The sequence below is a fragment of the Ptychodera flava genome, chromosome 22 (assembly GCF_041260155.1).
Source record: "Ptychodera flava strain L36383 chromosome 22, AS_Pfla_20210202, whole genome shotgun sequence".
NCBI lineage: Eukaryota > Metazoa > Hemichordata > Enteropneusta > Ptychoderidae > Ptychodera > Ptychodera flava.
The window spans coordinates 22383096-22407919 of NC_091949.1; the positions used below are offsets into that span (position 1 = coordinate 22383096).

Genomic DNA, 24824 nt, shown 5'->3' on the forward strand with positions numbered 1-24824 from the left:
AGTGAAATAGGTAAATGCATTGGCTTTATGCGTGTATATTGCATTCTGCTGTATTAACCGTGTGACGGAGGGACGATGATTTTAGGCGCCCTGTTAATGTACAGTCTTAAAAAGCATACTTATACAATAAGTTGACCGAGAACGTTTAGGCTATACGTTCTTTATTCTTATTTCAGTTTCCAACTGTTGCCCGATAGAGACAGTAGCTTCAACACTTTTCTGTATGGATATCTCTTTCCAGATAGCCACCCCTCCATGCTTCAATGGGATAGTCTACGCCATTTCCGGGAATGGCGGGGGCTCAAAACTGTCGAACGGGTACAGAGTGGCTGTGTTTGATTCAATCAGTCTGTCGTCTGCCGCAGTTCCTGCAGAAAAAAAATGACAGTAGCCAGAGTGTTAACAAGGTAAGATGAAGGCAGATCATTTTAGACAGAAATAGCACATGAAACGCGCGAAAAGCGACCATGTCGTCGTCGCGTCGTTCACACCAAAACAGTGTTCTGTCATTTCACATAAATATACATGTGCTGTGTTGTTATTCAGAGCGGCTGACACAATCCAACTGCACAGCTGTTTACAGGAACTGTTGACAGTTGACAGTAGAGGGGAAAGCTTTAAGATCTATGCATAAGCCCACTCAAATCTCTGCCACCGGTCTTCATTCTCCGCCTGTGGTCGAGAATTATTAGTAGAATGAGTTTTCTGCAAGGTTGGAAGCCAGGAGCTGTAAACCGAATGCATATCAATGTAAGCTTACGTGGCCATATGTATCAGGTTATGACAGGAACAGAGCCGTCAAAGAAACCTTGAAGTGCACAGTCCCTCCACGCACCGAGTTGGGTACTTCACGCACTTTGAATATCAACGTCTAACTTGTTGGAATTTAAAAACTGTGTTGCCCTCTCCATCAGGACTCGATTACCGATGTCTGAGACAGTGAAAGTCCCTGACAGGCTGTGTAAACAAATCGTACTATAGAGTTACGAAGGCAGTCATGCAGTGGCCTTGGATTTGTAACTACCGCTGACTCAGCAATATAGTTACACACGAACCAGGCATTGTGAAATTGGTAACAATTCTCAGTAGCTTGCTGCCGATTATATCCGATTCCGATGGAGGAATGTTGCACACTTCAAAAACCCAACAACACTTTCGCTTTGCGTATAGTTGACCAAATTTATCTGTTAACACACGTGTGAAGTATTGGAATGGTCAATAAGTATATTTTGTGTTGCTCATACCCCATGTTAACACTCAATGTGTGTTTCATGTGGTGTCTCGTTTTTCTCTGTACTGGTACACTTTCACTGGTAAACCATCAAATAATGACAAAGTAATGTGTGTTTGTTTTTCAACTGCTTACCTGCTACCTTTTAAAATTTTGAGTGGACACAAATCCAAGAATTTACTCACACTGGCCTAATCTTATTTTGAAAAGAGTTTGCTGTCAATTAACTGATATTAGTGTTTTGCATGACTTTACTGGGTGACAAATTTCCTGTCAAGAATGCCACTACCATTAGCATCTGTTTTAAATGTATGTATCCCATAATGCAACACATAATGATATTCAGAAGCCATACATTAGAAATGTAAAGAAGCTATAGAGTCTTAGAACAGTGTTCTGTCCAGAACAATCACAGTAAAGCATAGTGGCCACTACTAGTTAATCTCGGTAAAACAATATAAATTCATTAACGAAACAAGTATATTGTTATGCAAATTGGTTGCTATAGTATCAGAAATCTCTTGTAAGAGCACTGAAGAAATTGCAAGTAAGATAACGATACCAGAGAATAGAAATTTCATACTATTATATACATACAGTGAGTTTCTCCCCTTGTATACGTAAAATATAGATTTTGGTGATATACGTTACTTGCAACACAGCACATCCATGCAGATTACAGGTAGAAATTCACGTCCTGTCTATTTTATCATGTTTAGCATTCCTTGTTCAGTTCTTGTTCTTAAAACACAATGTGTACAGATACAGAATTTTCAACTAGGGTATAAAGCTAAGAAAAAAAATGAATGTACGGATATCATATTTGCCCGCAGGCCAAGGTGTTTCCGCGCCTACTGTGGTAACAAAATCACTGTATATATTCTGTCAGATGGCTGCATGTAAATCCTGTGTAGGATCAAGTGACATACCCTTCGGGACAATTTATTTTTAAAAATTCATTTCTGCACAGTCAGATAAATTCAATTCTTAGACATCTGTGTATGGTACGTGTACCGTTACACATACTATTGAAAGTATGACTGTTTAATCATTATGATTTATAATAACGGGCCGGGGGCCAACCAGCATCTATGTACTTTACTGATACTATCAGGCAGTTTGTAGTACTACAACTTCTTAGGTCAACTTTAAATGTATGGGTTCTCTGATAACTCTGCATGGTTGACACAATTTAAGGTAAAACTTTCACACCAGCTCAGGTGTTTGAAAGTCTCATCAACCAATCACAGCACAGGGTCGGTACCTGTACATTCAGGCAAATTGATGTTGACATGGTAACATGTGTTTTGTAGTACATCGTTTGCAAGTTATCCATTGACTTTCACTCAAGATTTTTACAGTGTTACTGTTAGTCATTACAACAATACAAAAATCTGTCTGATGCCACCGATACAAAACAGCTGGAGATCTCATGATAGCATAGAAGTTTTATGTCTGTGTATGCAACATTGTCTCAAAATAAATGTACATGTTGTGTTTTCATGCTTTCAGTTTAGGTCATTCTCATTTGAGAGCAAGTAAAAGACATACTAATTATTTTCTTTGAAAAGTGGAGAGGAAAGATAGATCTATCCTAATGCTTGGTTATAAATTATACGGTAATTCTAGTCATTTTGAAATATCTCTTCAGATAATTGTGCTCTACATGACAATTGATCGCATTATGTTTTGCAGACAATGCATGCATTAAAAAAGACAATGAAACATTTCTATGAATATTTTGTCAGTTGATAAAATACGGTGGTTTCAATTGGGCTTGAACTCACAATATACGGTACCCAGTCACCAAGCGGAGAAGCCACACAAAAAATGACAAAGTGCTGTTACGTAGTGTAAATATTTACCCTGCATATATATTAGCTCTGTGCAAACAGAAGATTAAAAATTGTTTTATGTACATGTCTTGAATCTTGAACCCAAATATTTGATAAGTTCAAAAAGCTGCAATGATATTCAAATTTGTGAGAATTTAATATCACTCTACAGTGAATATTTCAGACTTGTAGGTATCTATATTTCTGTGAACAATGTACAACTATGTGTTTAGGAATTGGTAACTGTACAGTCGTGTCATAGGCAACAATTCTGTGGAGGGAGTGAGATTTTGTTCACCAATTGCAAAGTTGATCTTGCCAAGGAAAACAACTTGGAAGAGCTCAGCATGGCAAAATAGGTAAATCTTGCGGAACAGAGGAACTACAAGGATGAATACAGAATTGATCTCATCTATGAGAATGCAACCATTCAATAATCTCAATAGCCTTGAGTCTTTTATGGGTAAAATATCATTCAGGGGTGCACAATTTGATTAGGAGGGGGGTTATTGAGTCCAAAAGCAAGTTTCTTTTCACCTATGTATATGACTGCAAGTTTTTTTTAATTACTCCTGATAAGCAAATTTTTGTTGAGACACAGCATTTTTTTTTTGAAAAGAAAAGATATCAGTTAAAACATGCATTCAATCATTGTATTTGAACTTAAGCATTTGAACATTGGAATTTACATGTAATCTAATCTGATGCCTCCATACAGTCTCTGCTGCCAATACTGTTTGGAAACTCAATTAAGGTGGCATTGCATATAATACAGCGTATTCTTGCTCAAAATCATTATTTTTGGGAAATATTCATTCAATTTTCATTAATTTGTTTACCCAAGATCAAAATATTGGCAGGGTTCGCCTTTTAGCATTACAAGTAGTTGTAAAGTGTAAATTTATGCAAATTTATGCAAATTACTCACTTTCCTGGCTTTTTCCCCTCCCATATTTAACACTTATAATTAACTCAACTCTTGCTGGGTCACATTTTTTGAAATTTCGTGTTATCTTCTTGGAATACTATATATAAAAACAACATTTTGCTCAGCAATCAAGTTCTTACGTTTTGAATAAGAATCATTTCGATTTGCTTATTGTGATTTTTATTCACTTTTTTGAATGTCAGTCTTTCAACTTCTGCCATTTAAGAATGAGAATAGCAAATGCAAAACAAAGTTGTTGTTTTTCTCTACGCATACTCTAGTTTCAAATGAGATATTAATGTTTATATTAAAAGTCATACCAAGTATTTCACTTCAATTGATTTTAGTCATTTGTAACGAAACTGGGTTTTCTACCCCAAATATGTACCCCTTTTATTTCTCGCGCACACTATTGTTACCATACTAAATATTAGATTCTCTGCTTTCACAAAATATTAGAGCGGAGGGGGTTTTCACGTCATCTTTGATATGAAATATTGCTTTGAGAAAAGTGCTGGTTTATATGTGCAATGCTATACCTTTCTGGTTGCCAACCTTTTCAGACTATTTCCACTTTACGAGTTCTAGTGCCAACAACATGGATGCACCAAATTTGGTGACGGAAGAATTTGTCTCGTATCATGTACAGTTGTGCACTCATGATTTGTTTACAAGTTACATTTTGTAGATTTACATGGCAATTTTTCCTGTATCTGTGTTCCGATGGAGACAAGGAATGCTTTGTGCCATGCCTGTACCGGTAGTAGAGTGAATTTAGATATCCTAGGAATGTCATCATCTCAACTCCAGTCGTAGAAAACAAATGAATTAAAGCTGAAGAGATGTATTGCATGCGTTAGCATCTGTCTGGCCCTGTCAAAACTGAATACCACATAATGACTGAACTATTTTGATTTCTTGTTTATCTGAAGAAGTTGAAGCCATACCATACTTTACAGTACACACTATGAACAAATCAGGTGATCAGGTACGGAAAATGATCCAATAATGAATGAATGTAAGCATGTTGTAATTTAGACAGTACTAGAGGCAGCCAATAGAATCGGGTTTAGTTGCTGGCTGTTGTTTCTGCTTGCCGCAAATGCAGTCTGACCATAATACAGCATACACATAGTAAGTGATGTTACCCACAATTCTCCTTGATTTCCTACACACTGAAATTGTTCACTGAACTGAAGCAAATTTCTTCTATATACTGAGGCCATATTTCCAAATTCCGACAGCATTGTTTTGATGATCACGCCCTTCTGATTTCCAGCTCTGAATGATGATCGAGCACTTTTCTGTGGAGGAGATACACAGTTTTAAAACAGTGTTGTAATTTTGTCAAGAGATATTTTGACAGCTATACACAATATTTTAAAGGGAACTAAGCAATGAGCTGCACCTGTGTTGGCAAAACAAAATATTTTTGTTTTAAAATTGTCTATATAACCAAGGAAATCTAAGTTGCTGATAACTTTACCTTAAAAAATGTGCAGCATCTCCAAACATTGGCCTTTAATTCAATTTACTCTTGAATGTGTAACATAATTGATTATTTAGGAGCATACCGTACTTATATGCCAGAATGTTGTTTACACATTGTAATTCTTGCGTAATTTTACGTTGATACTGCCGTTTAGGTGATTCAAGTGTACACCTATGATACATTGTACACTGTGTTGCCATCCATATTTTGCTTGTTACTGGAGTTTAAACAACCATCCAAAAATGTCCTTGTAAACTGTGAAAAAATGGCAAAGAAATTTCCCTAAATAAATTTTTTTGTCATGTACATGAGAATGGGATACATTTAAGTTAGTCAGGGAAATCTTTCTGTATTGTCTTCACTGTGACAAACTCTCCCCCCCCCCCCCCTGAATAAAAAGACAAGCAGAAAATTGAAATTGTGGCAACATTCGATAAGTGGCAGAGCAACTGCAGTTGGTGTTACACCCTTAGGGGCACTTTGTTATGGTACATGTATGATGTCATCAGTACATGTATGATGTCATCAGTACATGTATGATGTCATCAGTACATGTATGATGTCATCAGCACATGTATGATGTCATCAGTACAAGTAAGTGACTATACCTCTCTAAATTTTTGCCAACAATGCAAAATACAAGTATAGGGTCATTATATAGAGTGAAGCAGTTTGCGTTACTTTTTTGCTGTGGTCAGATATTTTTCTTGTCCTTGCTTGTCAGGGTTTAATAGCACAGCAAATGTAAATGCCCTAATGCTTTTCTATTTTCAAGATCAAATGTCCTTGCCGTTTTTCTTTAATAAAGACAAGATCTTAAGAGAAAGAAGTGAAACCTGTGAAAGCATAACTTTGGAAGGGAATGCCATCTGTGTAAGAGTGAAATCCATTACCATCAATTTGGGACAAGTGATACCAGATGTTTCCAGTTACTACAATTATTGTCATCGGAGATTTACAGGAAATGTCAGTGCCAGGGAGTACTGAGCATGTGCAGATCAGTGATTATGAGTTATGGGCATGTGCAGATCAGTTCCTGTAATTAAGTTTATGTATCGATGAAAGTATTGATAACAAGATACCATAACAGTGTAGCCTAGATCCTTTCCGTCCGCTTGCCCCAGTGGGGACGGAGGTACGGAGGCAAGCGGACGGAAAGGATCTAGGCTATAACAGTGTAACTTTGGAAGGGTAGATGAATCGATTGGCAATTTCTTATACATGTAAATGGCAATTGTGGTTATCATTTTTCAACGGCATATGCTGAGTAAAAGGAGAAAAATGTTAGAAGAGTGAGGGGAGACCAGTTGAATAAAAGAAAATGAATTTGTACAATAGTTGAGGGACACCAATAACATTGACTGACTTTGACTGTAAAGTTTAATCATCTAATTCCTTTTGTAAACCATATCTCTCTCTCTTTTGTGACAGTGACACCATTTTGCAGGATGTTTATAAATGTCCTGGACGCCACGTATGACTTCCTTTCAATGCAGAGGACACGTACAATGTATGTATTTTGGTCATTCAGAATATAAAGACCGCAAGCAGGAAATGTCTCTTTTACAGAAAAAAAAAACCGTAAAAATGGCATTTGGTTTAGTAAATTTTACAGTGGAAATAGGCAGTACCTGTATGTTATGTACATGTCTCGTAGAAACAGTATTGAATGGCATATAGAGGTTTTATATTGACAAAGGAAAGGTTGAATCTTTAGAATGCTTAGCTGTGTGATTTATTGACTACTGACACTTGCATATCCTGTTTGTGCCACTGCATTTCACACACTGAATGGTGGCATGTGTGTTGTAATTATAGATGCCAGCCCTTGCCACTAAAATGTACAGCAGTCACTTGTACCGTGAGTTTTGTGAAAGGCGTGAAGCAGCTGTGTCTTTGAAAAGGAATCAGTTGGAATGTTTCAAATTCCAGTATACCCTTCAGTCTGTACTACTGTTACTGTATATTTTACTGTGTATGTGCATGAATTGCTTTAGATGTATGTTAATCTAAAATGTCTCGATTTTCATATCATTTTTATTGAGTACAGTACTGCCATACTGTACTATACATGTATTTAAAACAGTATGAACAAAGTCTGTAGCTTTTCTTGTATCTGCATGTGACTATACACAGACACGGGAGAACTGCACAGCAAATCTGTTCCTTACAGCAAACTTATATTTAGATTGTCAGTCACTCTTTTGTGGAGTGACCAGACGCAGTGCCTACGGTAATCTGCATGTTTAATACTAAACCCCTTGCCTCTGTGCAGCAACATCGTGAGGCATTTGATATCACAAGAGGGAAATAAGGCTTTTGGCTTGGCAGAGTGGAATTGTTTAACAGATTTTTGTGAGAGGAAAAATTCCGACACGTAAAGCCGTGAATGTTTTATTGATTTTCCATAATAACCGGCACATGTCACACATGTCAGATGACTACTTTGCAAATTCTTCAAGTTTGAGACTGATGGTATTAATGACTGTGAATTGACCATTTCACATTGATTGCCATAGTGTCAGGTTGCATACTCATGTGGTCCTCCACTTGACCTTGAAGCCTAACACTAATCTGCCATCACAAGAGAGTACTACAACTACTTTGGTGTACACTGAACACACAAAATTCAACTCATACGGTGCTGTTCTTCTTCTGCTTGTACCATTGTAAAATTTGGCCAAATGTCAACCATCTAAACAATATCATTGCTCGTTGGAAGTAATCTAGTTAGTTCATGTATTTTTGAACTAACAGACCACTGGATTCACCATTCTATCTTATAATTTATCTTATATATATATATATATATATATATATATATATATATATATATATATATATATATATATATATATATATATATATATATATATATATATATATATATATATATATATATATATATATATATATATATATATATATATATATATATATATATACTGTATATATATTTACACACATCATAGACATTGCAGTTGCTCCACAATCTGAGATAGAGGGATGAATCCAGTGGTTTATCAGTACAGAACTCTCCACTATTTTTATTTTAGATAAGTGAATTTCCATTCACTGTCCTTGTTTGGATGACCAGTGATTACAATTGAAGTTTTATAACTCACAGTCACCTAATATACGCAGCAGTGCTGCTTGTTAAACATATAGGTACATGTATGTTGATAAGATACTGGTCTTGTTTTGAATAAAATTGTACCTGCGAAAACACTATAAGAACGTTTTCAACATATCAAATTGCAGTGCTCAAGTGAGATGTAAAGTACAAGTTCATGTAAAGAGTATGGTAGAATATGTCACTATTCACAGCAACTTAGGGAGTCCATGTGTATTATTGAATCATAACGGTCAGATTCAGCCAACCAATTTGAGACTTGGTGTCACAAGTAGATCACTGTTAATTGACAATTGACATTTTATGCAAGTATAAATTCATGTAAGTGATGGTAATTCAAGACACGAACTAATGAAACACAAGTTTTCACAGCTCTGACACGTACCCAGTCATCTAGTGGTGCTTTATACCATCAGTGATCGGTCACCATCAGACTAGAATCTCTCGGGGTCTGTAACCCCAAACTACTGTAATATCAAAGAGATCCTTGAGTCAAGGATCTCTTTTGGCTTTCGTGGACTTGTTCATCATACATATATGGTAGGTGTTGTATTTGTGGGAACAAGTTGCATGCATGGATTGTGTTACTTCAATACAAAGTACAGGAACTGTAGGTGTGGACGAAGTGAGTGCTTGGTGGTCCCTGAACCAGTACCAATACAAGTCTAGCAGTTCTCATGATACCGATAATTCCGCTTTGACCAATCACAGCATTCCTTGCATTCAGCAATCTTCTTTATTTGCTTTATTGCTCCTGTCTCCATGGAAACAAAGCCTCATTAAATGGGATTTAGCAACAGTAACTTATGTACTAAGTTGTAGAGGCCTTGCTTTCACGTCACCAGAATTACACTGCCGATGTGCAGCATGCTCAGAAGGTTATATATGATTGGTCGATTGTCACTATTCACAGCAACTTCGGGAGTCCATGTGTATTATTGAATCATAACGGTCAGATTCAGCCAACCAATTGGATAACAGCTTCTGAGACGCTGCACATTAGCCTGAATTACATTGTAGTGCTTTACATGTATTTACGCATGTCAATGTACAATTTACAGTGTTGAAGATTTGATAATACCTAAAGTTCTCATATATATATCCACACAGATACTCATTGAGCAATACTTTGATAATGACACATAAATCAAATAAGGGAAAAAATAATTCTCAACTTTGTTAATAGAAATCTTAACAACACTCAAGTGAAATTATATAAGCGGCTAGTGTATTATGTAATTACGTGCTTAAATTGTCAGCAGTCCCTTTGCCTTCTTTGCCTAAAATACTGATGTGGCTGATATCATTGGCAAGTGCCATTACAAATTATATGCTTGTACTCACAGGGGAGAGCCTTTGAGGCTGAGTGCCGTCAGCACAAGTGTGTTTTGCCCCCAAGGTCGCCATGCCATGGAGTGAAATTTAAAGGCCAAAAAGGGCACTAGCAGTTGACTGCATGCTAGCACTGGCTGTGCTTTCATCCGTCAGTTTGTTGACTATCACTGACTCACGGTGTCAGCAGTAGGTTTGTAGATTACTGAATTGTATTACATGTTGTTACTGTATGAATCAAACCACTGGAAAGACACTACCGGTACACTTACATGTATGATATGTCCTCTTTATTTCCGAATAACACCATTCATTGAGTCATAATTACAACCATACATTTTGGTCTTTTCATTTATGAGAAATACTGATCGTATCCCGTCCTTGATGGTTGATGCAATGTTTCACCAAAGTTTAGTGTTGTTTCTGTGATTTCAATAATTGATATATTACTTTAATGAAAACAAGTAGAAACCAAAGCATATAACCTATGTATCATCAATCGGCCGACAGATTTGTTATTAATCTGCAAAAACTGACGATCTCCAAATACAGAATGAAAAGGTCACATAATGAGTACATTGACAAAATACCTTTGCAGGACAAAATTCTTCATTTATGAGTTCATTCACATTTCAAAAAACTACTTTGCTTTATTGTACCATAATTTGACCAGCATATCATATGATATTTTATTATCACAGGACTCATTCAAACTTATTCTATCAAATCTAACTGCAGTCTTATAGAATGTTAATCCTGTTTATCATGCAGGGGTGAATTTCACTGAATGAATGCTCTGTTTGGATAAACTGTGTGCATCGAATTATCTTCCATGAGTTTCGTTTGATGTGATGTGTCATCAGCTCTCATTGTGTTTATGTTTGAAATATCAAATTTACTCTGACTATGGAGAAGAGCTTGAATTTCTGACGTTTTTAAGATTCCATGAGCTCAACAAAACATTCAACAAACTACCACTGTGTATAAACAAGGATTAAGTATACTGAAGGAGTCTTCCAATAAATTGCAGTGTACATGTATCAGTAAACTGTATGTATCGTTGTAATAATGTGATTTGATTTTCATACAACAAAATTCGTATATTCTATTTTTATTGTACCAGTACATATGTCAGAGTAATTTGTGGAAAATCTGGGATTTGCTTATGGTAACATGGACACACACCTACTAGATATGTCCAGTATTCATGATGCCTTACGTGTTGAGTTCTTGTGTAGTTGATACTTTTCAAACACAGATACACATGCTGTCTGTGAGTTACATGTACTGCAGTGCGTTTCCCATGAATTTTGTTACAGTGGCTGTGTCAGAGAAGACAATGCAGTTCTGATCCCAATTGAATCGTTGCGTGGAAACAGAGTATATCTATAGCACTCTCTAATTGTTATTTGATACTCTACATACTATGACCAACCTTGGAATAAAGTCTATCAGACATCTGCAGCTTGGGTAACACAAGCTTTTATAAAAGCTGATTTAGCTTTTAATAGCATTCTGGGTCGTAATCCATTCTCAAAACTGTTCAGCACTGTTCTGAGAATGAATCAGTTGCTTTGTACAACCATCATAGAATGTGAAATTTTATCCAGAGCTCATTGATGATTATAGCATTTACTAGAAAATATTTTATGATCCTGTGTGAAGTGTAATGTATATACAGAATGAAGAATGCAGGTATTAGTTCACCATGTGTACTATACATATGTATGTAAACATTTGTGAGTTGTACAGAAGAGCTAGGGTACATGTAATGTTCACGTGGGAGTGTATCTATTCATGAGTACAATGGGCAGATATTTAAGTATTTTACATATGTATGACTGCCAATTTCCGTTACCTTGGTTTCATGCACAACAAGATGAATGTCTGAGATAGTATCATAAAGATTTTGCCCTTGGGAAATAATTGTTCATACATTGTACAATACCGAGTAACTATAGCTACATGTATATGAATGGAGTGTTTGCAATGAGAGCGCTAGATCACAAGAGACATGGATGATTCCAATAATCTGTACACATTCTTGTGAAATGCCAGTACATGGGGAAAGTACAACTAACAGTGTACAGTCATCTACCGTATTGTATGAACTTACATATACATACAAGACTGCTGTAGTATACATGTATACACTGTGTACATGTGTACCGGTACATATACCTGATATTGAGAAAATGACTTGATGCAAAACAGTTGTTCTACCACAGGGGACCCAGAGATCTGATTGTTGTTGTTTATATTGTTGTTTATGTATTAACTAGTAGAATTCAACGAATATAACTCTTTTGTTGTTGTTGCTCGAAACTACGGTTTTAGGGACCGTGTTCAAACGTAATGTAGATGTCATAAGAAACAGTGTAAGGACGCTGTCATTATTTGACCCCAACTTGCTCCCAACATAAACTCTCTTCATATACTTACACAATGGGTGCCACTAAATCCTCCTTCCAGCTCGAGTATCAGAAACAACAACAACACAGTAGTTATGTTCGTTGAATATTATTGGTCAACAACAGCAACAACATGACTAATATAAACATAAACAACAATACAAACAACAACAACCAGATGTCTGGGTCCCCTGTGGTTCTACCAATTGGTCATGAAAACAGTTTATTGTGATCTTAAAAATTCAGTATTACATTAATGTGTGTCGATATACAGATGACTGTATTTCTTCTATATTTTTATTTTCAGGAAGGAAAGTGTACAGGGAGATAGGTAGCTGATGAATTATTCATGAAGGAGAAGAAAGGCGTTGAGAAGAATGAATAATTGCAGCAACAGCACAATGAAGACACTGTTTATAAACAGGAACACTGTGCGCATTGGCTGCATTCTTGGTCTGTCTCTGCTTCTCTGGGCAATCTATATGATGAGCTGTTCAAGTGACAGAATTCTGACCGAGACCAATGAACAGGGTGGACAAGACGTAGAAGTACCTTACAAAGTGAACCAAGAAATGCCTCAGAAAGAATTCTACTTAAACTTGATTGCTGAAAAAGATGAGCAACATCAGGCTGAGGTGGACACTCTAAAACGACAGATCAACGATCTGAAGGCAGAGATTATACGGCAAGGTGAGAGGTACAGCTATATTGGAGACAATAAACAGGGTATGGAATTACACGAAGACAAATCAAAGGCCGTGGTCGACACACAAGATAAGGCTCTCTCTGAATATTTACAACAGCAGATCAAAAAGGCTGACAATCATCAACCTCTGAAAGATGAATATGAAGTGAACGCATACAGCAGTTTGACTTCTAAGCTGGTGTATCACTTGGAAGGAGAGTTGTCGCACAAACCAGCGGAGAAGCCCAAAGCCGATAAAAAGGATGATTTGATCGAAGCTGTGTACGCAGCGTTGGATATGCTGAATGCCGAACGTAAAGATCTTCCTCCATTCAGCGTGGACAATTTTGTAGAGGGCATCTTCAGGACGCACCAGACTGTCGGATCGTCGTACAGTTTAGTTTTTAAAAGTGAGAGCGAGGGCCTCCATCATCAAATTGAGCTCGTCCGCCCTTTTGCACCCATTCAGAAACTTCGAAGTAAAGTTTTTGAACCAAGAAAACAGACAATAAACATGATTTTACCGCTGTCGGGAAGAGTTGACAAGTTCAACACTTTCCTGGACAGATTTGAACAAGTCTGCATCAACACAGATAAAAATGTTTATCTTACAGTTGTGTACTTTGGGTCGGATGGACTTTCGGAAATACAACAGGCACTCAATGCTTTGTCAGTGAAAAACAATTTTAAACAATATCGAGTGGTGAACATTGAAGCGGAGTTTTCCCGAGGAAGAGGTCTCGAGGAAGGCGTGAAAAGTTGGCAGGGTGATAACGTGATTCTGTTTTTCTGCGATGTTGACATCGCATTCACACAGGATTTCCTGGATCGATGTCGACTGCACTCTGAACCAGGAACTAAAGTGTACTATCCGATCGTTTTCAGCCTGTTCAATCCAGCAATAGTGTACGAAGACAGCCCCGTGATGCCCACAGAGGAAGAACAACTCCGAATACACAAAGATACCGGATTTTGGCGCGACTTTGGTTTCGGCATGACCTGCCAGTATAGATCAGACTTTGTCAGTATCAAAGGTTTCGACGTCGACATCAAAGGCTGGGGTATGGAAGATACCCATCTCTATCGTAAGTACTTACATTCTAACCTAGCCATGATCCGCGTTCCCGATCGTGGAATTTTCCACATGTACCACCCGAAGCACTGTGAACCATCGCTGACTCCAGAACAATATAAAGCCTGTATTGGCTCCAAGGCGCTTAACGAGGCATCTCATACACAGCTGGGAATGATGGCCTTTAGGTCTGAACTTCAAGCTCAGCTACAGCAGTCCAAAGCAAAATATCAGTACAGTAATGCTAAAAATAATGCAAAAGTCTAAAAATTTGTGAACGGCATACGCAGACTAGTGAAAACTTAATGGTTTTGAGGAAAGGAAGCGGTGCAAGTAAAAATATACATAATGTTCATGACATCAAAGTGACCTACTGTTATATATAATTTGTGCCATTATAAGTAATGGTTCTACTCCAAAGTAAACAGAATGCCATGTGTTCTACAGACTCAGTACGCCCAAAAGATTATATGATGGCAGCATAAGCAAACCCATATATGCAAGCATGTGTGGAAATACAAAAATTTCTATGCATGTTTGTACACTTGGGTTGGTTTGTACCATGGTTCATTTGAATTCTGTGTTTAACCTATTGATAAGGGTTACTGCAGTTCCATCACTAAGTATTCGCGTTCCATTCCCTACAACTGTTTATGTTTCCTCAGTCTGCTTGCAGCCGATGCATGTACTTTCACTTTTACTGACTGCCATTCTGTATAGGTAATAAGTTGCTTAGTTTTGATTTCTGCACAATGTGTTTAAATTTTTTTTCTGGTGCAGTTACAAAAAAAAAATTGCACCGGAAACGTGTCTTAGCAATGCCATATGCAGATCTTCAGAATCCCAGACGGTTTCTCCCATTGTTCACTTACATACGGAAAAAGAATTAGTACATGTATTTTCAATTGGATCAGATGTCACTGTTTTCCTTGATTGATAGCCTTGCTAATAATTGAATTTAAGTGAAACGTCTGATAACAGTGAGATTTGTTTGTAAACTTGGAAATTTACTCTGCCTGACCATGCCTCTGGCATCCAAACGGTGAAATTAGATCCATGTGAATCTTAATGAATTAAGTGGTCATGAACAATTAATCCGCACACTGCATGTGTAGATGCTTTGCCATTTCTGACGTACTTACTTTCGAAAAAACTTATATGACATTTTGACATTTATGAAAATTTATCCATGAGCTGGTGATAGAATATTACTGCTTGATGAAGATGTGTATTAATGTTCTGTATAATATTATACATAATCTACAGCAAACACAGACTACAGTTCTAGGGTCTATGGTGCAAAGAACTTACAGTATAATCTAACACAGAGTTGTCTTGTGGTTCTTGTTTTAGTTTTTTGAAAAAAGTATACTTGTTTTGTGTGTTTTTAAGTACGGTAAGCAAACCACAGCTTCATAAATTTACACCAGGCAACTATTTCATGGTACAGTACAATGCAGGGTGAAGTGTTGACCCTGATAGTAGTAATGGTACTATCAATATTTACATACTGGTCTGCAGTCTATTTGTGAAGTGCAGCAAGGCAGTAAACGTAACCTGGGCTCCCAAATTCATTTTACTGTGGTTCCCCCTTGGTACATGTATATCGATGCAATCAGATCAGGGGACAGCAGAAATGTCACATGGGTTCCCAAATCATTATTTACCAACGTTCACCAACCTTAGCATAAACACCGGATCAATTTAGTGTCTTTTAGACAAATTGTACCAACGTACATGCAGTGATTTCAAATATTGTCACAGTAGATGTACATTTGTAATAAACAGACGTGTACAGTGTAAATGTCATTATCATGACAGCGTAAACAGAGCAGGTGTCAGACTGTAGTAGACCTTCTCCGTTCCTCACAGCTTGCAAGCCATCATTTCCTATTAAATATATAAATCATAATCATGACTACACATCACCAATGAGTTATTTACTCTCCAGGCACTACACTAGTTCAACCGAGTCCATGTAGTATGTAGATGTATGTTGTCATATAAAACATGCAAAAAAATAGTGTACATTGCATCTTTGTTGTTTTAACAAGATGTAGTTTTGCCACCAACTGTCTCAGTCTACTGTTACATAATTATCACCTCTGTGTATATTAATAAATTTCATGTATGATGGTCTTCAAAATGATCACTACTAGAAAATTACACTTTTCAGCAATATTGCAGCTGTAAAAGTAACTTTGTAATGTCAAGTGTTTGTGTGTCAAGTAGAATTAAAGTAGATTTGTTTTCGCTTGTTCAGTGGCATGGTCACAAAGGTGCAGTGTTTCCCAAACTCTTGTGACATCATGAGAAAGTCAGCCCACATATATGATATGCACTTCAAATCGAGTTCTCTCAACTGCATTGGTTGGATTGAGAAAAAAATTCTTCAGGAAACCTTGTAATGATTGTCATGAACACCTAGATTTTATAATCTCAATGCATGAATGCTTTGAAAAAATTGATATCCCTGTGATTTGGAAACTCTTGATGATATTCTTATATTTTAACGTCAATAATCACTGTATTCTCAAAAAGACTATTTGGGGTTTAGTGTGTCTAAAATGTACTACAAATTTTCTGAAGTTAGAGGGACTGTGGTTTTGCCAAGCAAGCGTGAAATTGCCTAAGTGGAACACTATCTTATCTCAACAAAGACTCATTACAAGAAGTCAACAACAGAGTGTGCACTCACATTCCTTGAATGAGGAGATGGTTGTCATGGTGATAGCTTTTGAAGATTTTTAGCGTTGTGGTGCAGATTGGGTGTACCAACATTGTCTCTCATTAAGGATGAATAGAACATGCAATCGTTATTTACTGCAATTGGCTATCTGTTCAGTCATTAACTGTCACCCAATTGACATGACTCTTGCATATTAAAGACATTGAAATACGATCCCTGTCTCTGTTGATGCATGTAGTATTGTACATTTATGTAAGAACTTTTTAGAACTGGATGTTTTACCTACATTGTACAACCTTGACTTTGCTTTAGTGGAAGAACCACTGTACCACACTGCCTGTGAATGCACGACACATACACACTGGTATGTACAGAAAGAAATTTCTGGTACACAGGGATCAGAAATTGTACCTCAGAAGTAGGGGATCAGAAATTGTACCCTAGACAGGTTAGGGTAGACGTACAGTATCTGTGTTCACATGTTATGTCTGCTGGTGGGAGACTTGTGTTTAAACGGAACATTGTCGTCTAATGTCAGCGTGGAGAAGATAACAACTTTGATGTGAAACAGACATAAACCAAATAATGCCAGTATGAAAGTGAATGTTTCCCTGCTCCCTGCCATTCAACCCATTAACACATCTCTCTTGGCTTTTACAAAGGTCCGACTTGAGCAAAGAAAGCAATCTGATCAGAGTAAACCATTGTGGTGAGAGGGGTAGGCACCTTGAAGTTGTTGTACCAACATCCAAGGCAGTACATAGTACATGTTTCACTTAAAAGTCCTTGGCTTCAGATAAGAGACCATATACTTATGGTTTACATGAAACTATAGATAATGTTTGTTTGAATGAAACAAACTCAACAATGCTTACAGTGATTAAAGAGAAAGTTTACAATTGGCATACACCACTCAAGATAATGTTCTTCAATAAGCACTTTCAGAGCATGCGTTGTTTATGGTATCCGCTATATCAATCTTGATTGTTGTTGTTTAAAGTGAACGGCCATGTGACACCCTGGGCACCATCACTTTTGATTTTCATTGTACACAAAATCTCCGCTTGCATCAACAGTTTGACGACCAAGGAAGTATGTCATATCCAGGATACATGTACCATGTCATGTACGGTAATTATGTTGGCAAAGTTTCCCTCAAGTGAGTTCTGGCGTGTTGGCAAAATTAACAAATCATTGTAACCCTGCATGGTGCGACAATCTTTACATATTGACAATCCTTCCGTAGTTTTGGTTTCTCTGAAAACAGAATTTTCAAAACAGAAATCTTGTAAACATAAGAAATATAGCTGGAGTTTAAAATTTTGGTCAGTTTCATGTAAAGCAATATTGCTGGTGCTACTGAAAGCATTGGAGAATCATGTCTCAGATCTTTTGTGCCCTTCATAGAAATTATGAAATACTTTTATTTTTGTGAAAGAAAATCAGGAAGATACATATCAAGAGTATGTCATTTAAGGTAGTATGCGCCTCGAAAGTGAATGACTTAACCCTTTAACTGCTGTAATTTTTTTCCCACCAAAATTTCAGTACAATATTTTTACCAATTTTTATGAATTTTTCTATGATTTTCCTGATGATTTTGGACCAAAGGGACATCAAATTTCATTGGCTGGAGCTTTTTATCAAAATTTTGGTAAAAATCAGAAAAGAATTTACCACGGTATATTTAACATAGGTGACAGAAATAGACTTTGGCGTTCAAAGGTTTAAAACTTACCGCATCAAGAATAAAGTGAGGGATCATGTAGCAAAGTCTGGTACCAGAGAAACAAATTACCTAACGTGTGCTGATATTTGAAATTTGAAATGACTGCCATCTCTTTGTCAACTCTATGAGGAAAAAATTGAATTTTTGATTTTCGAAAAATGGTGAAAACTTTTCTTACTCCAAGAGTTTTAAAATGAGCCCCCACAGGTAGAAGAACAGAAAAAAGGAATTGTAAAAAATTTTATTGTCTGAATATCAGTCCCTGAGGCACGCTCTATCTTAAAAAAATAAATTACTGGCAGTTTACCATGTAACCTCAGTAAAGCTAGTAATATTTTTCATTAGATTGTTAAGATATTTCTATGAAGTCGTAAACCATGCATCAATGTTTCCAAGTTAGATTTGTTGGAAATAAGTTGTTGCATATTTTATTGGAACTTTTTGACAGTAATTTGACCAGTTATACTGTAAAGCCAGTATGATGCAATGTAGATGTTGTTTGCATGAGATGCATTTAATGTGGTACTAATGTTACTTAGATGAGTAATTTTAAAGTGTTCCTATCATCAGATGTCAGAAAGAAAGGAGCAATGATGTAAATTGTATTAAGGCAGTTTTGTTACATTTGTACCTTTGTATTGCTAGGATGTGATATATTGTATGGGTTGTTTTGCGTACAGAGAGTAACTTTGATGCTATTGCATAGCGCCCTCAACCCCCCCACCCTCATTATGAAATAAGGTATGTGCCACGCATTACACCCACAAGGCATATAATTCAGTAGTCCCAGCCAGAATTGAGAAAGTCCAGCTGTTCAAGGTCTTAGACCACCCACTATTTCCCTGACTATTGACGCCACCTCTCTTCGGGTTCAACCTGTTTAATCCATCCAGAGTGTGTGGCAAAACTGTAAATAGCAGCCAATATAGAGTAAAAGACTTGTGAATGTACCTTACTTAGTACTTGTTAAATACATTTGTTTATCCTGCCCTACCAAATAATTTCATTTTTTTCTTTCTCTTCAAAATTTTTGCAGCACTCGTCAATCATATAGGCTAACTTCCCAACTGTGGTCAGATTTGAAATTGAGTGTTATACAGATATAAATTTGTTCTCTCATGGTAAAAACGCACCAAGAAACAACAACAAGGATATACATTGAATATTGGTGATCAGTTCTTAAATTGTCCATTCCAGTTCTACTGAGTAGCTCTTTGCGATGACAAAAAATAGGGTTTAGTTGTGAATGTGGAGATATATATTCCTATTTATTTTATATGAAATGTTCTGTGTACTCAAATGCAGATTAAGTAAATGACTTCATTGATGTACAGTTCTGTTTCATTTTTTTCTGTAAGCACTCATGGTGTAGACATTGTCCATTCAATCTGTAATGATTTGAAAAATACTGGATAAACTGCAACATAAATTAGTGATCATATGACAAATCATAATATAGTTTAGTATTGCTTCTTTCTATTGGACAGCTGATGCCTCGTTTATACTGTGTATTTATAGAGATGGTCAAATTCAGCACACCATAGTGATTGAGTCACTTTCGTTCTTTAGATAACTTTATTCTCCTTTTCAAAACAATGAATTATGTTATTTTTCATCAAAATATTGTCTTTTATCAGCATTTACCAACTGTCGTATCTTCTTAAAATACCATTATTTATTTCCGAAGAATTTATCCTTTTGAATTTATTGCTAAGTTTCAAGAGTTTTAATCTTTTGACAGAAACACTGGGAAAAACATTGGTTTTTGGTTAATTTACACTACATTTCTCTTTAATATATACAATAAGTCTGTGAATTTTTTCTAAGTTTTGTGTTATTGTCTTTCTACTTTGTCATGTTTCCTGCTTATCATGATTGCAGTATACAGACTATAGAGATTTCATTTTCAAGAAGAAACTTTTATCATCTGTGTTTGTAGTTTCGGTACAGCTCTTTGACCCAAATTCTGCTGAGTCAGCGAAACTTGCATTGATCATCATGATGCCCAGAGAAACTCTGGCATCTTGTGGTGGATTATCCTGCCAAGGTAAATAAAGTCAGTGATGTCGATATATGATAGCCACCAAAGTCCAGTGACACATACATTGAGTTAAGGTAATTATGCTCAAACTGCAAAGCCAAGCCAAGCCCAAGTACATATTACATTGCGTTCCTATGGTAATAACAAGTTTTTGAAAATTTTGGGTCATCACTGATTTTTACCATAGCAGCTGGCAGGACAAAATGCTTATGCTTTTTGCGTGTGTCTGAAACATGCTGACTTGATTTTTTTTTTGGTCCAGATGTTTCCGGAAACCTTCACAGTTTAAGTGTCTGGTATGTGACTTGTTTGTGTAACCTCTGGTAAGTTCAGAACCTCAAACATTTGACAAACTACTGATACACTGCATCATTATCATCAGTGAGCTGTCATACATGTATTCAACCTGGTTTTGTTTGCCCAGGGACTGGCCTAGCCAGACCATTGAGGGCGCTTCAGTGGAGGGCAAACCAATGTCCCTGAGAAGGGCTATAGTCTGCAGTTTTCCTGGATAGGACAGTTGTCCGACTCTGTAATGTTATTAAAACTAGTAAAAAAAATGTGATTCTTATTAAACATAGCAATATTTCATAGGTAGATTTGTTGAATTGTCTGTACCTGTAATTTAGTATCTATCCATAGTTTGATACAAAAAGCTTGTCTAGTATCTATCCACAGTGTGATTCAAACAGTTATCAAGAGTATGTATATCATATTTCCATACTTTCAGTCCTTGGTATGTAGACTACCCATACTTTTCATCTACATCTATAGTTTCACATTAGAAATTAAGATTCTCAAGACAGAACAGAAATTGAAGTACTACATATTAGTCATGGCATAATATGTTTCATAACATTTCTTTCAGGAAAACAGTTATGTGTGCTAAGTGTTTACGACAAGTCATTTTCTTAATGATGGCATAATTTGGTTTTACACATCTGCATCTTTTCATGGTGGGCCATGCATTTATGTACAACATAGAGGGCTGGTGTCATAGTTAAGAAATGTTAGTTTATAGTACTTTTGAATTGTTAGCCTATGTCTCCAGCCATATGAATTGTATGTTTGATTTGCTAAAACAGGCAGCCAAATAAAACAACAAAAGACTTTCGTTCAAAACACTCTGGGCAAATGTGATCTCCAGTTATATTGGCAGTGCGTGTTTTCCCTCACTGTCACCCCCTCTTGCTATATATACAGGCATTCTCAGTGGGTGGAAATACTTCAGAGTTTGCACAAGATTCAAGTCATACAACATTTTTACCACTTGGTCACAATAATTAAATTGTCTTCAAGTGCTGATTTGCAAATTATACCTAAGAAAACCAACAAGAATGCTCGATATGCAAATTTATTTTTTCCAAAACATATATATGACTTTTCAATGAACAAACACTCAATTCATTGTGGTCTCCGACAGCAAGAGGGATACTACGGTGTAGAGTCAAATCAATTTTCTGATTTCATTCATTTCTTGTGTATTTGTGATCGTCTGTTTGAAAATGTAGAGGGAATGCCTAACAGGGCAGTTTTATTTACAATCTGGATTGCATTCAGCATGATAATTCAGATGATTCCATGTCCATTGGTTCACTGTGAACTACTTGTGATATTTGCCATCACCAATGTGTGAGTAGAACACTGTACAGACAAAAACCACTGCGCAAAGTCTGTTCAAAGGGGACACTCCTGCATACACGAGATAAGGTGATCTAAGACAGGTTGCCCAGGTGGTACTCCAGGTGAGAATAGAGTGGGCCCACCCAGTATGATGTTGTTGGATTGTGAATTTCTCAGTTCAGTCCCACTATACCACAGCCTTGTCAATGAATTCACAAAATAGAATAAGTAGTGTGTAAAGAGGAGTACGTATTAAACTAATCAGGATTCAGGATTTTCAGAAAGTGAGTTGTATTTTAGTGAATGCATATTCCCATTATTAACCTCAGCATTTTCTTTTAAATTTGTGCTTCTCGTTTTTGGTTTGTTTCCGATGAATGATGCCATGTTTTGTGCTCTTTATCAAAGTAAACAGATGGATGTGTTATTTGTTGACAAGGTTATAGCATCCAATTCTCTTTGAACACAGCATCTTGTCTGAGGATTTAGTTTTCCATGAATTTGCAAACTTTCTTACCAATAATTTATAAATTCTGCTGATTTGAAATTCATATTTTTCACTTGTTCAGTAACACCAATAGATGCTGTTTTTCACTGCTTGGCTGGGGCATAATGCACACATTTGCCCTATTCACCAAAATCTTATCAATGTAATCACTGATTTGATGTCCTTATAAATTAATCCAGTGTGTTTGCATACTTCAATGTTAGGCGTGAACAACCGCAATGTTTGATTACGGAGCAGATTAGGTTAGTAGTCGAGCCCATAGGTAAAGTTGTCTCAATCTTTTTACAATCAAATGTAAAGATCGTGCAGTTAGCTACATGTGTGAGCAACAGATTAATGGCATACTAGGAATACAGTCAGCATATGCAGGCACATCTCTACGTCATATTTTAATCAGATCGTCCATTATTTCCTAAATGTACTGTCGGATAGCAACTGACATATCTAGCATACCATGTTGTGAATAAAGATGTTGACTTCTTTCAGAGTAACAGAGTTGCCTGCTGTAGTGTTGGACAGTAGTGTGACGATGAGAAGCAGCAGCAGCGAGTGATTCAGTTCTTTGTACAAACCACAGGTTGGTCTATTACAATACGAATCCAACAAACACGGTAACTAGTAGTGATACCAGAGTAGCAAGGCTTATTAAAGCAAAGCCATGAAGCATCCCCGTCCCAAAACTACAGATTAGCCCTTCCTATCATATGCACTGTGACAATGAACATTAGAGAAAACAGAAGAATAAGGTGGCAGAGTAATTTGAACGGGATGCAAGCTGAAATCTAATTGAACGAAATTGTGATTGGCTGAGATTTTCTATCTCAGGATCCTAGTGCCTGTAATGAATACATTTCAAATTAAATTTAACTTCTCTGAATACTGTTGAATTCAATGTATAGCGTGGAACTTCATACACCAAGTTTACAGTTTTGCATCCATCACCCACCGCAGTCAACCAAACGCACAGCTAACTGGGCACATACGTCAGCAACAGTTGCACGGTGTGTTACTAGTAAGATTGAAAAAGTGAAGAAGTATGACGAATAGTTATGCTGAAATTTACTGCGCTTGAGTTTTCCAGGTGTTCAGAGTTCAGTTTGTCATAAATTGTACAGATTTCAGAGGCAAGAACAGATCTGGATTTCCCTCTGGTTCCAGTCACTTTTGTATTTTGCTGTTACTGCTCTGCCAGTGTGATACTTAGATTCTTTGCTGTTACTGGTAAGGGGTGGACCATTTGATATCCTGGGGGGGGGGGGGGGGGCTTGGAAGATTGGTGGAGAGCCATTAGTTTTTTTCCCACCTGCTTCACCATGAATTATTTTTTTTCTACAGTGCGTATGCTGGCAACTTTTTTTTTCACTTTCCTTCCTCAAGATATATTTTTTTTTACCAAATTTCGGTGCAATGTTTGTTTGCTTGGTTTTTCACACCCAGTAAGGGACGATTCAGAATTCACTTCCGGGGGGGGGTGGAGGATTTTCGGGGGGGCCACCCATTTTTCCCAAGAAAATTTAGGGGGGACCAGACAAAAATACCACAATCTTTTAGGGGGGCCAAGGAAAAAAAACATCAATTCAATATTTGCCAAGAATTTCTGATCTCTACAAAAGAGAACCATAGACGCTACCTGGGTGACAGATAAACTCAACATGTTTAGTTAAACTCCGTTAGCTGCCAAATTCGGTAATATTCACAGTGGTTTGTTTTATGCATCCACTGCAGTATCTTGTTCTCCTCCCTGAAGCGTCATGAAATGTCCAGTATTTAGCATGTCAACACAAACCATACAGTGAACAGTCATGGTTGTTTTTGTTGACAAGAGATCTCGGATCAAGTCCAAACTAGAATTCATTTATCAACAATAACAATGGTCATTTATGTTCACACTCAGGTATGTTGCTAAATACACCATTGGGTGTTCTATGTAGTGATAGAATAACAAACAAATGCTGATACACAGAGATGAACATTGAACAAATGCTAAAATTTACAGCAAATGTCTTTTTAAGGTTGGGTTTACCTTGTAGCTTGTAAAGCAATTGAAAGTTGCATGATAAAGAAGTGTTAATTTATGCAAATGTTTGCAAATCACCTGATTTCTTGGCTTCTTTT

The 24824-nt window shown here is 36.8% G+C and overlaps 1 protein-coding gene across 2 annotated transcripts; it reads left to right on the forward strand.

Moving 5' to 3' along the window:
• Positions 1-262: 262 nt before the first annotated feature.
• Positions 263-21702, forward strand: LOC139122962 (chondroitin sulfate N-acetylgalactosaminyltransferase 1-like). 2 transcript variants are annotated; one of them, XM_070688883.1, is made up of 2 exons: positions 263-407; positions 12670-21702. In XM_070688883.1, exon 2 carries the CDS (start codon positions 12740-12742, stop codon positions 14384-14386), a length of 1647 nt encoding a protein of 548 aa, XP_070544984.1. In that variant the 5' UTR covers positions 263-407; positions 12670-12739; the 3' UTR covers positions 14387-21702. The 2 variants fall into 2 exon arrangements, with proteins under 2 accessions (XP_070544984.1, XP_070544985.1); XM_070688884.1 differs by lacking the exon at positions 263-407 and adding an exon at positions 9990-10144.
• The last annotated feature ends 3122 nt before the right edge of the window (positions 21703-24824 follow it).